The sequence below is a fragment of the Athene noctua genome, chromosome 11 (assembly GCF_965140245.1).
Source record: "Athene noctua chromosome 11, bAthNoc1.hap1.1, whole genome shotgun sequence".
Classification (NCBI taxonomy): domain Eukaryota; kingdom Metazoa; phylum Chordata; class Aves; order Strigiformes; family Strigidae; genus Athene; species Athene noctua.
The window spans coordinates 9,542,289-9,558,769 of record NC_134047.1 but is presented as its reverse complement, the minus strand read 5'-3'; the positions used below and the strand labels follow the sequence as shown (position 1 = coordinate 9,558,769).

The following is a 16,481-nucleotide window of genomic DNA, read 5'->3' as shown; positions in this document are numbered from 1 at the left end:
GTTTCTATTCCATTTATCATCAACTCTCCATTTCTGATGTCACACTGTTTGGTTATGGGTTCTTCACATAGGCTGTCAAGGTGAGAAAATGCAGTGTAGCATAAAAGCTCATGGACTAACAACCTAGCTTTTAATGCTACAAGAATTGCATTGACCATAGGTGATACCCCTTATTATTGCTAATCAAACCAGAAGGCAAAGAGCCATTGTAGTGAGAATGCTCAGACAGTAACAAAGCCTAAAGCCTACAAGGAAGTCCTTAATACATACAGATTTTAAGGGTGTGTGCTTTCTTTGTCTTCTTAAATAAAGCAGCCATTTCATCTGCTTTGAAGAATACTGGGTTGTAGCTTAAAATATTTAAGCCTTGAGTGTAACAAAGCTCATATATTAGGTGCTGCTGCTGCAAATGCCATTTTTCAGAAGCCACCTGATTTTTCCTTCTCTTCCTCCTTTTGGATCTGAGCATTCTGTTTTCAATGGTTTGAGCCTTTGTTTAAAATTGTAAACCATTACAAAGCTTCAGCTTGAAACATTCTGAAGCATTTAGAGGCAAAACAGTGCATAAGATGTTGGTTTTCTGACAGCACAATCAGAAACTTGTTTCCTTAGTGAGCAATTTGCTCTTGAGAAGTAACACTATAACTACCAAGGTGGAAAAGAAACTTGTAAAAACAAGCCTCTCCAATTGATCTCTGGTTCACCCAGAGGATGGGGTAGGTAGCAGAAGCTGGTATTAACAATGCTGCCCATTCTGGTTTGGCTGCCTTGATGATAAAGGTAAGGCTGGTGCGCTACAGTTTAGTGTCTGGTAAAGGAAACAAAACTGGATACATCATAAGGGGTTTCACTCTTGCCAGTTGTGTAGTGATGTAGGCAGTAACCCTCTCCATAGGTATTTTATTATTAGATGACTAATGCTTTTGCAATTCTAAGCTTTATGCCTTCTAGTAGGTTGCATGTGCCATAAGGTCCATTTGTCATATTAAAAATAATGCTGTGTTTAATGAGTTTGGGAGGCTGTCCACAAATTGTCCTAGTGTTTGTGTGACATAATCTATTGAGTTCTTTCTTGTATTGATTCAGGACTTCCTGGAGTCAAAGGCTTAACTGGGGATGTAGGTCCACAAGGCCCTGCTGGCATGAAAGGCTTCCCAGGTCTTGATGGTGCTCCAGGATCTCCTGGGGAAAGAGGATTCTTAGGACCACCTGGGCCTTTTGGTCAAGATGGACGTCCGGGTTTCTCTGGGCCAAAAGGTATGTGTTCCACTAGGGTAATAGTCTGAGATTACTGTGCCCACAAAAAAATAACTTTGTTAATTTTTTAGGCCCAACTTGTCAGAAAAGAATGAATTCCCAACTAATGTTAGAATGCATTTTTTTGCTGCTGAGTTACAAATCACAGATCATGGATTTAATTATCAAATCATGGTCATAGGGAGATCTGTCTTAAAGGACATGGGCCCTTATGAACAAAAGATCATGTAAATCAAGATAGACAAGAAAGTTGAAGAAATGAGGAACAGTGAATGAAATTTATAGAAGTAAGAGAAGGAAGCACAAACCAAATGGGAAGTAATATTTACAATATGTATGGTCATTAAGCACCAATACAATAGCGGTTACTTGGAGAATTTGGTGTTATTTTGGGCAGAGAGCAATAGAGCTATGTAACTGCATGTTGCTCTCTTGGAAATTGGTTGGGTTTTGCTCTCCAGTGGAAGCAGGACCAGGCATTCAAAGGTGAACTGAAAAGTGCTGTTTGAAAGTATCATGAGTGGAGACCCGTGAGAGAAGGGCCATGCTGTGCTTGTGCCATGAAGTTTTACTACCCAGATTTGGGTGCTTGGCCAGACCCATGCCGCCTATACTTGCCAGCTAGGTGGGTATTTAGTGTACCAGAAGAGACTAATTTTCCCTTTCTGTTCCTCAACTTTTCTATACAGGCGAGAAAGGGTCTTCTGGCCTGCTTGGTTTCCCTGGCATGCCAGGCCTGCCTGGTGTCCCTGGGGTGAGTGGGTTTAAAGGAACTCCTGGCACAGCTGGAGGAAGAGGGAGCCCTGGAGTTGTGGGACTCCAAGGTCAAAAAGGTGAGGAACGGCTGAAAGGCTTTTGCTGGCAGTGCAGCAGAGGGACTTAGGAGGCCCTTTCGAGATGTCTGCATATTTAATGTCTTCTTCTAAATACTGTGTTCTTTTCTTCCTTGTGAAATACTTTGGCCTGGTTGCCAAAGATGCTGAGCACTTACTGATGAATTTACATCAGGAGACATGGAAGTTCTGGTTTTGCGTGCTAGCTTCTAGTGGCAGTGGTTATACCCTTTCTCTGTTCAATTATTTTGCAAGATTTCCTGACTTCTTATTTCTTCAGGTGACAGAGGTGATGTAGGTCCACCTGGTCTTCCTGTTCTTGGGCCTCCAGAACAGGCACTGCAATTCAAAGGAGACAAAGGAGATCCTGGATTAGCTGGACTTGGAGGATTCCCTGGACCTAGAGGTATTTCACAACGTAGTTAGTTGCCAGTATCAGTTGTTCAGTAACTGTACTTATTCTCAGTGAAGTATGGTCTGTCTTTTTGACAGCACCTGCACTATTACTATTTTCTGATCTGCCATTCACATTCTAGCAAGATTTGCATATGGCAATTCTGAATTTTGAGAAAACAATTTTCCTGTGAAGTTCCTTTGAAGAACTATTGCCATTGCTTCTTCCTCTTTAAGGGGAGCTTTGAGTAAGAGGACAATTGGCCCAAATGAGCTGAATGTCTGTATTATGAAATGAAATTACACTCTGTTGTATAACCCAGGTGATAAAGGAATCACAGGAAGCCGTGGACAGCCTGGTCTCCCTGGTCCAATTGGGTCAGCAAGCAAAGAGAGAGGTCTTCATGGTGACCCAGGCTTTCCTGGTCCACCTGGACAGCCTGGGCTGCCAGGACAGAAGGGTACACATGGTATCGCAGGATTTCCAGGAATGCCAGGAGAGAGGGTAAATACCTTCTTAAGTATCTTCACCTTCTCTAAGTGCTCTTAGGAAAATACTGTGATCTATTTGGTACTTCTGTAGCAAAGCAGCAGAAGCTTGCAGGATTTTTCCTAACAAAACTTCCAGATTGTTTTTGTTGGCTCATACTGTTGAATGACACTTTGGATAGTATTTCTTCCTACATCTTTGCAGTCTGTTACCCAATGATTGTATGACCCAAACTTGGAACAGCAAGAATAAAAAGCAAAGGCTGATTTTGTTGGGGTTTTTTTTCAGGGTTCAGATGGTATCGTAGGAACACTTGGATTCCCAGGACCTATTGGTCTCCCTGGTCCAAAGGGTAAGAAATCTTTCATGGTGTACATGGTCTGTCAGTACATACAGTCCTAATACTCATGATGAAAATGAATGAGTAGTGTTCTAGAAGTGTCTGTTGCTCTCCATTGACTGGCTCCGAAGTACATATCCCCCTGTAAGGAGCTTCATTCAGATGAGACCAGTCCCAAGCCAAATGCCTAAACACTTCATGGTCATTTGAAAATATGGCCACAGCACTGTGTGAAGCATGTTGGACAGTATGAGGGGGCACCCTTCTCTCTTATCTCCTTATGTCAAAAGTATGATGGACAGAATGTTGTGGAATTATCCATAAATGTTTGTTTATCATGCATTTGCATGAGTGAATTTGCATCCATTGCTGTTTATAAGCATTTTCAAACTCAGGTACATCGCTTATTATAGTCTTTGTTTGCTCCATGGATTTGAAATATAAGCAAAGTTTATTTTCATAAACAAGGCTATTGAGCACCCCTGAAAACTGCTCCCCACAGTCAATTAGAGAGTGGCCTCCCCACTTTGTCTTTCTTTTCCAGGAGACCAGGGAGAGTCTGTTGGCGTTCCTGGCATTGCTGGAGCAAAAGGAGAGCGAGGGGACCCGGGGTTCCCAGGTAAAGTAGCCCTTGATTGCTGACTTCAAGAATGCAAAATTCTAGAGATTAAACAAGATAGCCAATTTGGGTATTTTTGTAATCTATGAATTTAAATACTTTAGTCCTCTCCTGGAAGTGAGATTTGAGGAGTCTGAAATCCAGGTGAGGCAGAAATCTGGATGGTAATGAACATGTCCACAAACAGCCCAATTCTAATACTGGGTCCCACTTCACTACTTGAGGAGGAACTTGTGAACTTGCACTGGGATCCAGGGAGTCCAGTTCAGGGCCCAGACTAAGGCCGTGACTAAGCAGACACAAGTGCTGCAACCTCAGCGTAAAGTGCTTGTCATTCTCTTCACGCCTTCCTCCAGTTTGACTCGTGCTCTGACCTGCTGTCTGTTTTTATCCTTTCAGGAGAGAGGGGGAGAGAAGGACTCAAGGGTGAACCAGGCTACCCAGGAAACACTGGGGCGAATGGACTCAAAGGTGGCCCAGGAGATCTTGGCCAGGAAGGACCAGCAGGTACTGGACTAGGCACTTAAGTTCTGCAGTTCATGGTGTAAGTGTGGAACAACCTCGCCTTGTTGTTTCCTTGGCCCTGGTTCGCCTGTCTCAGCTAAGGCTTAAACAAGAAGGTTGACAAGAAGATGGGAATTTTAGAATCATAGAATGTTTTGCGTTGGAAGGGACATTAAAGATCATCTAGTTCCATACTCCCTGCCATGGGCAGGGACACCTTCCACTAGCCCAGGTTGCTCCAAGCTCCGTCCAACCTGGCCTTAAACACTGCCAGGGAGGGGGCAGCCACAGCTTCTCTGGGCAACCTGTGCCTGTGTCACAGTGAAGAATTTCTTCGTTGTTTCTAATCTGAATCTCCCCTCTTTCAGTTTAAAACCATCACCCCTCATCCTATCCCTGCACCCCCTGATGCAGAGTCCCTCCCCACCTTTCCTGTAGCCCCTTTAAGCACTGGGAGGTCGCTCTAAGGTCTCCCCGGAGCCTTCTCTTCTCCAGCTGAACAACCCCAACTCTCTCAGCCTGGGGAGGTGCTCACAGGGGAGGTGCTCCAGCCCCTGATCATGTTCATGGCCTCCTCTGGACCTGCTCAATCAGGTCCCTGTCCTTCTGATGTTGGGGGCCCCAGAGCTGGACACGGAACTGCAGGGGGGGTCTCACGAGAGCAGAGCAGAGGGGGAGAATCCCCTCCCTCGCCCTGCTGGCCACACTGCTCTGGATGCAGCCCAGGACACGGTTGCCTTTCTGGGCTGTGAGCGCACATTGCTGGCTCACAGTCAGTTTTCCATCCACCAATACCCCCAAGTCCTTCTCCTTGGGGCTGCTCTCAATCCACTCCTCACCCAGCCTGGATTTGTGCTTGGGATTGCCCCGGCCCATGGGCAGGACCTTGCCCTTGGCCTTGTTGAACTTTGTGAGGTTTGCACAGTCCCACCTCTCCAGCCTGTCTAGGTCCCTCTGAATGGCACATCCCTTCCCTCCAGCATGTCGACTGCACCACACAGCTCAGTGTCATTGTTGAACTTGCTGAGGGTGCCTCGATCCAGCTGTCCATGTTGCCAAGAAAAGTGTTAAACAGCACTGGTCACAGCACCGACCCCTGAGAACACCACTTGTCACTGCTCTCCACTTGGACATCGAGCCATTGACCACAACTTTTTGGGTGTAAGGTGTCACCTTGTCCTGTTGTGACCAATTCTGCAGCTCAACCACGTGGTGAATCCTGCATAATGGAAACATAAAGGAATTCCTTTAAAAAATAGGGAACACCTCAGATACAAGCAGTAGCAGCTTCTTTGCAGCTGCTCATGGGCAAGGCTGCTCTAAAATCTTCCATTGCAACACTTCTGTCTGCTCCCTCTCTAGAGCCAAGCCTACCCAGAAGGATGGCTACAAGTGTCTTTGGGTAGTGGTGTAACTAGCAGGTAGATTCTTAAGTTGTTATCAAGGTTAAAGATGGGAGAACAGTGAAAGTCATTACTGGAATGTGTTATTTGAAAAACAGTTTAATTAGTTATTCAGTAAGTGAACTGTTCCAGTGTGTTACTTGGTGAGTGATGAAGAATGTCGTTGCTATGATTAAAAAAAAAAAAAAGCTATCAAATAAGCAGCTTGATAAGTGCCATGCTAGTAGTGGTAGTGGGGAGAGATTTGGATCTGGTTTTGCTTTGTCTAAATAGTTTAGTCACCCATGTTATGAGTTAAATGCAGGAACAGAAGCTGTAAGATAGAGCTGTGAGCTGTTCCATCCTGAATGTGTAGTACAGGAACATTTTTCTGTTTGTTTTTAGGAATCCCTGGAAATGCTGGGCTGAGGGGAATCCCTGGGCCACCAGGACCTCCAGGACAGCCAGGATCTGTCGGGTTCCCTGGAGCCCGTGGAACAGCAGGACCTAAAGGTATATCTGGAGCCTGCACGTGGTGGGAGAAATTGGGTCAGAGAACCAGTGTTTTGGCCAAGTATATCACAGCAGGCAGGCAGCAATCTTATGTGTGGGCCAGCTGTGCGTTTGAAATCAGCTTATTTCTTGGCAGTGTTAGTGCAGGCACCAGCTGCTAGAAATGAGCAGAGAAGTGGTAGAAAAGGGAGAGGCTCTCCCTTGATTTGGATCACTGATTGGGTATTCACTGAGGGTAAAACTGGTGAGAGCAGTAGGAAGAGTTTCCTTGAAGGAAGACTTTACATACTGTCTTCCTCTGTGTGTCAGGTTTCTCATATATGTTGTAGTCTCCATGAAACACCTTACGCATTTCCACCTAACTAGATTATTTGCTTATTTGCTCACTTATGTTCCCAATGTCTCTTCAGGGTTTCACGGATTTCCGGGTTTAAATGGTCTGAATGGTTTGCCAGGGACAAAAGGATCTCCTGGAACACCAGGTAAAGAAAATGTGTAGTAGAAGTGTCATAGTTGGGGAAATGCATACACTGATCCATCAGGAAAGCAGTGTTTCCCACAAGATTCCCCTATTTCACCCAGTTCAAGATTTAACTATAACCTGAAGAAAAACCTCAGGATATTGAATGTGCCTGAACAAATTCTTCTTTAATGTGAGTAAGAATAGGGTGCAGCCTGTGGAGTGAAGAGGCTTTTCTGGTGATGGTTGTCCTTGAATTTGTGAAAGATTGTGTCACTTCTGTAAAGTCGATGGAATGAAATTATAAAACTCTTCCATTTCTAATAGATGTTTTGATTTTAGCAGGGCAGCATCAAATGCTTGCTTTGAGTGGGGCTTAGCAATGACATGTTTCCTTCCTGCTTTCCATAGCCCTCCATTATCTGGAGCTCAAGAAAGACATCAGTAAAATCAGAAGCTGATTTCTTTGATTAGATTCTGGATTCTGCTTTTGGGAAGCTTCTTCTGGATTTTTTCATGTTTTTAACTGTATGAAATAGAATGTGGTTCTGCTTTGTAAACAGTGTTTTACTAAATGTAGAGAGGTGGACAAAGACTTTTCCAAAGAGACTTGTTTAGTTACAATCATCTTGTAAAGCAGCACTTAAAATTTGTGGCAGACATTTTATGCATGAAAATGGACAGTCTTGAGGTGTACAACTTAAACGATACCTGTTTTCTTTGTTTAAGACTTTCTCTATTGGAAGGTAATGATATAGATCCTCCACAGTTTTCCTGAGGGAGCTGTTTGGTATTTACTCTTACCAGAGTGACGTGCTGAACATCTCCCTGCAGCTCTTCCTGGGAGTCTCTATCCTGCACCACTTGTACCTCAGTGTCTTCTGCAGTAGTCTGTGGAAACCGATCTCTCCATGTTGGAATATGAAGCCCACTAAATTATTTAAAGACCAGAAGCTTGAGTCTATGTTGCATCCTCTTGAGAGGCACAGCATACAGGCTGGCAGGCAAATCCTGTCAGAGGAGTGCTATGTACACATCCTTGTGCAAGAGCTTCTGGGAAGACCAGAACAGTCATATGCTTCTCTCTCAGCATCTCAGATTCACTCTGCACAACCAGAGTAGCACGTGAGACCCCAAATCTCTTTCCGTTACTCTACTGGAAACAGCAGAGAGAGTAGTAAATGGCTGATTTTTTATTACAACTCAGTTTGTGTAATAATTTAACTGCCATTAGGCAATTTGAATAGGCTCTCTTATCTTTGTTAACCATGTTTAATTAGGTCTGAGTGAAGCTGGACTGAAAGGCCCTGCAGGTCTCCCAGGTCTGAAGGGTGAAGAAGGTTCTCCAGGCTTGGGTAGAGGATCTCTAGGATTCCCTGGACCAAAAGGCTCATCAGGAGACATGGGTAAATACTGACGTTCGGGAAGCCCAGCAGGATGTATGGCAGCACAGGTTAGCAGGTTGCATGGTCAGCACAATTACCAAAGAGAACTCCTGAAGCCACAGAGGTGGTTGGCAGTTTGACAGGTAAATGCTAGATGCGTGATGTGCCTATATGTTTGAGAAATAGTTGGTTACATAGTTCTCACGGTGTCTGTACCTCTCATGAACAACAGGATATAGTCATTTTTCCCCTAATATAGTGAGATATCTCTCTGTTCTCATCAGTAGTAAATACTACTTGGCCACTACTTCTGTCCATGTCTGTGAAGATCACCGAAGAGCTTAGGGTACACTCTCTCACTTTGTATTTCTTATTCTAGGTCCCCCTGGTCCTGTGGGACTGCCTGGGTTGCCAGGAACACCTGGAGTTTCTCTTCCTTCTGATACACGTGGGAAACCTGGGGATGCTGGCCATCCAGGAACTGATGGGAGTTCAGGTATGAAGAGAGGCCTTTTAAGGGGACTAGCTAAGGGGATTTCTGTTTCTTTATGTGCTTCCTTTGAAGAGCTCTGAGGGGAAATATCTTGGATGAGTACTGTTACTTTAATAACCAGGGATTTAGAACAGGGATCAAGAATGAGAAGATCTGTTTTCAGTTCCTGCTATTGAATCCTGATGTGGTTTAGCCTGTTACTAAAGTTCTCTAGTCTATATTCATTTGACCTATTGTGGTACTGAAGACAGACTTGGGCACAAAGGTGGGTACTTAAGTCTAGTGTAGTATGTCTAAATTGGGATACCAGCTCCATTTTGAACTGTGGTTTCCACAGCTTTGTGGAACATAGGCTCTGTGTAAACTTTAGAATTATCCTGTCTGAGCTGGGAGGCAGCAAACTTCACTGATACTGAGAGGTACATGAGAAGCACTTGCTGTAGGGTTGACAGCAAGAATAGTTTGAAAGATTTGTCATGATGCCATTGGTACCCATTCAATACCTCACATCCTTGTTGGAGAGGCTGAGACTCTAGGCCTTTCCCTGCCCAAGGATTTGATGCCACTGCTCTCATTCTCCTAAGGAATGTCTGAGTGAGCAAGCTAGCAACCAGGTGGGTCAAGGACTATACTCAGGTCCAGAATTTGAAGCTAAATTATTGTGATTAAAAGGATTAAAAAGTCTGTGAGACCTTAGTGTATATAAGCAGGCAGGGTCTGGTTTTTTTTACTTTGGGAGAAGGATACCCATGGAAATATATACACCCAAGCAATGACTGTTCTCTAGAAAGACACACTGGGGGTAGCCCCAGCATTTACTTTGCCCAAGGACCAGATTGTGCTAATTACCCCTCTTGTCTCTAGGTCTTCCAGGTCCTCCAGGACCTCCAGGTCCCCCTGGCCCAGCTTCCGACCAGGGTGACACAGGCAGTCCCGGTTTCCCTGGTGCTCTTGGCTTGCGAGGCATTAAGGGTGACGTGGGACCCACTGGTCCAGTTGGACTCCCTGGAGCATCTGGATTAAAAGGTAATCTTGCCTTGAAAGGGTTTGGGTGTGGGTTGGCAGCTCTCATCTTGACAGCATGAATGGCTATCATGTGGTTAGTGTGACTGCTTTGAAATGAATCCTCATTCAGGTGTAAGCACAGCTGAGTTTGTTGTCTAAGTCTTCACTTTTGGCCCATGCAGGTTTTACCTACTGTCTCAAAAGCAGCAAAGTGAGGGCAGCTCCCAGTGCTCTTCAGTGTGTCCCTAATGATTTTTTTGCTCTTCTCTTTGGTTTTTTTTTGTTTTTTTTTCTGAGTAGATGATGTCCACATGCAGTGGGTGCTGTGCTTGTTGAATACAGTTTAGTTACCCGCTTGCATATGCTGTCTAGGCAAAGACTGAAGATGCTGTTTCATCCCACCTGTCACCTGTGCTCAGAGGCATGGTGTGGTGGCTTTAGGTGTCTACAAGAGAATAAGAGGACTGTAGGAGTTAAGAGATCTTGTTCTGGACTAAGGCATGGAGCATGTTGCTCTCTCTTCGGTCTCTGCCGAAGGAGACTAGAGGACAGCTGCAAACAAGAACTCTAATAGCAAGGTTACAAAGAAACCACACAGCTCAAAGGCCAGGCGAGGATGGACAACCACTGCCAGGTGAAGAATTGTATGCTGTCTTTGCAGGCTGGCAGATCCCCATCCATCTGTGCTGTGCATAGAGATGGATTCCAAATAGAAAAGATGTGTACTCCCCAAACACTTTCCTTGGGTTACCCAAGGAAGGGGAAGAATTCTTTCAATAAAGTATAATTATGTAGCTGTGGAAATTCTTGTCTTGAGGCTCTGCAGCCATTCTGGACATCAAAATGGGCACAGAGTTCCTTAAGGGTCATGGTCCCCTCTATCTCAGAGCTGAAATGCTGTTGCCATTGCTGCCATCAGTGTGTTTCTCAGTGCCCCAGCTGCGGGTCAGAATCAGGACCCTGTGCCTAGCCCCTGCGTGTCTTTGCAGGTGTAAGAGGTGAGCCTGGCCTTATGGGGATGCCAGGTAAAGATGGGCCTCCGGGGGATCCTGGTTACCCTGGGCTGAAAGGTGAAATGGGCCGTCGAGGTGAGTGAAAAGCTGTTCTTTATTGCACACGGTTTGGGCTGGGGAAAATTTCAGAGCTCCTTTAATGGGCTTGTTTGCGGGACTCTTCACTTTTTAGAGACCGAAATAAATTAGAGAGAGCTTGACACCCTTTTTTACAAAGATATCCAGTGCTGCTCTACTAAGGCAGTCTTAAGTTAGCATACTTCTCCTTTGTGTCAGTATTATCATCAAAACTGTGCATTTTTGTGGGGTACTTACGCGTCATTTGCACCGTGTGCAGGTCTCCCTGGCCGACAAGGGGCTCCAGGTATAACCCCACAGCCAGAAGAAATCACAGCCCCTGCAGGTTTACCTGGTCTGCCAGGGATTGATGGTGTCCCTGGCTTTGATGGAGATCCTGGATTCCAGGGCCCAGCTGGAAAACCAGGTAAAAATTACGCTCAGATCACTGAAATGCCGCCTTCTGGAAGAGCAACACTACTTTCGCAAATGCATTAGGAAGGTTTACAGATTTTTCTAATAAGGGAAATAATTCCAGTAAAATACATACAAATGTCACATTTTATTATTACTAGAATATATTTGATAAATTCTGTTCATGCACTTTTATAGTGTTTTTTAATTAGGTTTCCATAATTAGGTGCAGCAGCCTGTGATGTAGCTGATATGATACAGCTTTGGTACTAGCAGGTGGAGTGTTGTGAAAATGATTCACCACTGAGAATTATTTGAATTGTCAATGACATACTGTAACTGGAGAAGTGTTGGGAGCTTCAGCCTGTGCCACTGTGGTTCATATTGTTTGGCAAAGCAGCTTTGGAGGGTCCTGCACTAGTTGGCTCTCCGGGGCCCAGCAAGTCCCCATGATTCCTTTCTCAGCACTGCCGTTCAGGCAATTTTAAAATGTTAGTATTCTCTTTTATTCATGAATCCTCTAGAGTGGGAACATCACTTAGCACCAGTCCTTCCCCCTAGATGTTATCCTGAATCCCATCACAGTGGTTAGAGCTGTGTTAGCTCCTAAAGTGCATAAACATTCAGGGAGTAAAAGCTGAGAGAGCCTTTATTAATACTGGTCAGGCAGTCAGGTAACAGATGCTGCAGAGCAGTGGGAGGAGAGAAGTTCATTGGGAAATTTCCCCTATTTATACTATTTGTAATGCTTAATCTTTACAAAAGTCATGCAAATGTATACACCCATCTGCTTCTCAGTCAGATGTTTCTTTATACTAACTGTCCACATTACTGATCACAGGTATCTAGCCCTGTGCAATTGCATAATGCATTCTGTCTCGATACTATTTTGTTATAATTTGTACCATCCTGAATGCTTATTTTATTGTTGGTTTATTCAATCCATGACAGACCTTTCTGGTTTGGGGTCAGGGCAGTCCTGAATGGATTCTAAAGGTCTGTAGGCAGGCACCTCCTATTACATCCCACTAACTTTTAAGCCTGTATATTCTGAGCACACTTCATTGCCCTGAGACTTTTTGAAGATTTTTCAGTCAGATGCCTGTCATCAAATATCAGGGGGATAGGGAAAAGTTGAAATTGGTTCAAGTCAGTGGCTCTAATTTTACATATTTAGACTGAACATCAAGGCCAATTTTCTGGTTTGAAAAAAGGGTGAAATCAAGCAAAACAAGTGACTTCAACTTTTAAGCAAAATTTCAGCAAGGTAGCTCAACTATCTTCAGCGTACAACAGCTGAACCATTATACCAGAGGATTCTTGTGTTCACAGCAGCAGGAATCTTGTGACAGAGATGAGAGGACTTCACAGACTTCCACAAACATCAAATTGAAACCTGGGTCTTAGGTCTGATGTGGCTTCAGACTAAAATCAGTATCTTATCCCAGATCTCAGTCCTGCATTTTCAGCCTTATCTAATGTTCAGCTACATATCTTGATCCTTTAACAATCAGATCATGTGGAATCCCTGTATGGAGTTAGTTGTTTGTAACCACAGCTGTTGCAGAGTGAGCTCTCAGCATGGCTGCTGACAATGTATTTCTTTTCTGGAATATGACTGCAGGAGTGAAGGCATTAGTATGAAGAGATAATGATAGTTAAAAATCGTATTTAATTTCAGGTACAAAAGGTTTGCCGGGAAGATCTGGTTTGAAAGGACATGATGGTTTACCTGGGTCTCCTGGCATAGTTGGGGATCCAGGACCTTCAGGTGCCCCAGGACCACAAGGATTTGAAGGTAATTTTACAATTTGGGGAACTCAGATCAGAAAGAAGCAATCACTAGAATTTTGTTTGCCTACAAGTTCTGCAGAGACCCTCCCCAACACCCACTTACCTTAGGAAGACCAGGGCATACACGCGATCTTGTGTCGTGTATCTGCAATGTAGTGAATTTAATCTTCGGTGATGAAGATTATGTCACATGTCATTGTTTTCTATCACTGCTGGTGTTTCCCTAGGTACAATTCTGATCATCTTTTGGTTTTAATGTTCTGTGGATGTGCGAGTCATCTTGAAGATCTAAAAGAGCAAAATGATACTCACAGTGAACACAGCTGTGAGGGTTGGATAGTAGAGGAAAGGCACAGTGAGAGAAGGTTTGGATTCTCCACAGAATTGTTGTACATCTCAGCTTTCTGCATCAAAGGAATATCATCATGAGGAGTACTATAGCAAAAAATGAATTTATTAGGTTTTAGTTGCTGCTTTGAGATCCTCAGAATTACTGTACTATGAGATACATGCTAACACATTGGCACCAGAGTTGTTGGGCTAAGAAAGAAAATTAAATGAGGTAGAAAATGGGTGGGTGCTACTGTGAAATGACTGCGTTTGGAGCTGCTAGGTCTAGTTATTCATATAACAACTGTCAAAACGTAGGCTCCTTATTGTACAAGACTGACATAAACACAATGGCAGCAGTGCCAAAATCAGGTACAGAGCCAGCTCTTGTCCGCACTGTGTGTTAGTAATAGTGACTCCTTTTCTGCCTTGTAGGTGTTGCTGGAAAGCCGGGCTCTCTGGGTTTGCCGGGAATGCCTGGTCGGAGCATGGGCGTTGGATACACTTTAGTGAAGCACAGTCAGTCAGACCAAATCCCACCCTGTCCCATAGGAATGAATAAGCTCTGGGACGGCTACAGCTTATTGTACGTGGAGGGGCAGGAGAAGTCGCACAACCAGGATCTTGGTGAGCTGACAGAATTCTCTCGGGTATAAACAATGTCGGCCAAAATCCTGTTTCAAATGAGCAGTTTTCATCAGTGCCGCAGGCGGCTGTAGTGGAGGTGGTGGAAGTCTGCATGGCCAAAATCTGTATGGGGAGCAGCGTCACCTGGGCCATCGTCTACCGCTCATGTCTGCTGTGTATGAGTTGGAGCATTTGGCAGATGCTTGATGTAGCCACTTCTCCCATTTTTCCAGGTTTTGCTGGCTCATGTTTGCCTCGCTTCAGCACCATGCCTTTCATTTACTGCAACATCAACGAAGTGTGCTATTATGCCAGCCGAAATGACAAGTCCTACTGGCTGTCCACCACTGCTCCTATCCCCATGATGCCAGTGGACAGTGTTCAGATCCCACAGTACATCAGCCGGTGCTCGGTATGTGAGGCACCTTCCCAGGCCGTGGCTGTGCACAGCCAGGACATCACCATCCCACAGTGTCCCCTTGGCTGGCGCAGCCTATGGATAGGATACTCCTTTCTTATGGTAAGGGTACTATTGCTCATGCAAAGGCAGCTTTAAACATTTCTGGATCTCCTTGATTAGGTGACTGAGACTGTATTCTGAATCTCTTACAGGAAAGTAGAGCCTGTATCTCCTTGCCTTTATCAGCTGGCCTGCTGTGGCCTTCCTGAGTTTGTTCCTGTTTAGGTGGCTGCCTCACCTGTACCACTCAAGTTCAGTAGTAACCTTGATGCAGTAGTTCTGTCTTGCCACAGATATTCTTTCTTCTTCAAACCTTTAAATGTGAAAATGCTAATTAAGCTACAGCATTGTCTTAATCCCCTCAGTGGAAAAAGTAGAACATTTTCTATGCTCTAGATTGTTAGAAAAATATGAAGTCAGTGTTACTGCTTCCAAAGTTTCCCCACTTGCAAGGGAAAAGCTGGATTTCCGTTATACCAGGCCTGTATATTCACCTAAGTACATTCTTTTGCTGCTTCACCTCTAGCCCTGCCTCAAAATACTGATGGCATAGCCAAGGTATAATTTTGGTTGCCTGTTTTACTCCCTTTTATTGATGAAGCTGGAGGAGTCCCCTGTTTCTTTCCCATTCTGTTCCTTTGAACTCATTTAAACTGACGTCTTTATTTCAGCATACTGCGGCTGGTGCAGAAGGTGGAGGTCAGTCCCTTGTCTCACCTGGTTCTTGCCTGGAGGATTTCCGTGCTACTCCGTTCATTGAATGCAACGGTGCTAGGGGCACATGCCATTACTTTGCAAACAAATACAGCTTCTGGCTGACGACGGTTGAACAGTCACAGCAGTTTGTCAGTGCTCCTCCCTCGGAAACTCTGAAAGCAGGACAGCTTCGAACAAGGGTCAGCCGTTGCCAAGTGTGCATGAAGAACTTGTAGTAACAAAAATGCAGTAACATTAACAGTTTTTGTTACCTAAGACTAGACATCACTGATGTGAAGAAGGATAAATTCATAAACCTGTTTGTGTGTGGTTGATGGGTGAATCAAGATGGCCAGAATTCTACAAAAAGTGAGCATCAAGTCCAGGCGTTTGACTGCACACAGAGGAGGGGAAAACCACTGCTCTGAAGCCTCTTTTTTATGGAACATGGTGCTATGCTTTCACTTCAATGGGTTTTTCTCCCCTCATTTATGGCTACCTCAGGAAGTCTCTGTGAGTTCCTTCTTCAGACTGAAGAGTAACTGATGTCTCACATTACACCACTCCTCTGTCCAAGGCACATGCCAGTCACCAACAAGAAAGACTCTTCAAAAGTTACGCTTGATTAGTGTCTTTGCAAACAGTATTTGGTCTAGTGTAAGGGAATGAAGACTCGTTCTCCTGTGAAATACAGAGCTAGCTAAAATTTATCAGTGTATTGTAGGTGACTTAGAAACACTAAGCATTAGTGGTTGGTAACTGACTTCCTTAGGAAGACTAAAAAGATTAATTTGGTTTGCTTTGCTTATTAAACAGATGGGACATTCTTTCCTCCAGTGACAGGGAATCAATTCTAATCCAGACTCTCATCCAGGGTTGACCTTAAAGAGCTACCCAGTGAAAAATGCAATTTTTGATGTGAAAGTGAATCCGAAACACCTCAAGCATTTTTCATAGCTTTCTGCTGAAATATATTCCAGGTAAAACATCTGCTTCAAGGTCTGTGCTTATCTTCTTGCAGTCAAATGATGCGCAGCCACCAGAAACATTTCATTACTATGAATGTAAATTTCATATCTGAGGTAGCCTTGGCCCACTTGTTTTGTAGTTATTCAAGCTGTGTGCATTTGAAAAGTAGAGGCTTCACTAGATAGCATGCAAGCTTACACAGACACAGAAGTAAGCTGTTATGGGATGGGGATTTTTAACCTCTATTGACATGGATATGTTATATACTGCTTCCACTGGGCTTTATTTCTGTTAGTTTAAAAAACTGTATTTCTGGTATATGCACTGTTAACTAGTCACTCTTTCCTTCAGGGCATAATTAAAGAGAAGTGCCACTAATTGTATTACCCTTGTATATTTTGAGGGAAAGCCATGAAAAAGGTATGCTAAGATACATATATATATATA

At 44.1% G+C, this 16,481-nt stretch overlaps 1 protein-coding gene across 1 annotated transcript in view; it reads left to right on the top strand.

Annotated features, from left to right (window-relative positions):
• COL4A6 (collagen type IV alpha 6 chain) overlaps nt 1-16,448 on the top strand; it is a 136,579-nt gene extending 120,131 nt beyond the window's left edge. Inside the window, exons 28-45 of the mRNA XM_074914789.1 lie at nt 1,087-1,257; nt 1,947-2,090; nt 2,371-2,496; nt 2,807-2,988; nt 3,262-3,325; nt 3,858-3,932; nt 4,332-4,439; nt 6,224-6,331; nt 6,742-6,813; nt 8,072-8,197; nt 8,556-8,672; nt 9,534-9,695; nt 10,664-10,762; nt 11,025-11,171; nt 12,840-12,956; nt 13,718-13,909; nt 14,143-14,429; nt 15,041-16,448. Of these exons, the coding sequence (XP_074770890.1) occupies nt 1,087-1,257; nt 1,947-2,090; nt 2,371-2,496; nt 2,807-2,988; nt 3,262-3,325; nt 3,858-3,932; nt 4,332-4,439; nt 6,224-6,331; nt 6,742-6,813; nt 8,072-8,197; nt 8,556-8,672; nt 9,534-9,695; nt 10,664-10,762; nt 11,025-11,171; nt 12,840-12,956; nt 13,718-13,909; nt 14,143-14,429; nt 15,041-15,301 (2,558 nt within the window). The 3' untranslated portion in view covers nt 15,302-16,448. The remainder of the gene's footprint in view (nt 1-1,086; nt 1,258-1,946; nt 2,091-2,370; nt 2,497-2,806; nt 2,989-3,261; nt 3,326-3,857; nt 3,933-4,331; nt 4,440-6,223; nt 6,332-6,741; nt 6,814-8,071; nt 8,198-8,555; nt 8,673-9,533; nt 9,696-10,663; nt 10,763-11,024; nt 11,172-12,839; nt 12,957-13,717; nt 13,910-14,142; nt 14,430-15,040) is intronic.
• The last annotated feature ends 33 nt before the right edge of the window (nt 16,449-16,481 follow it).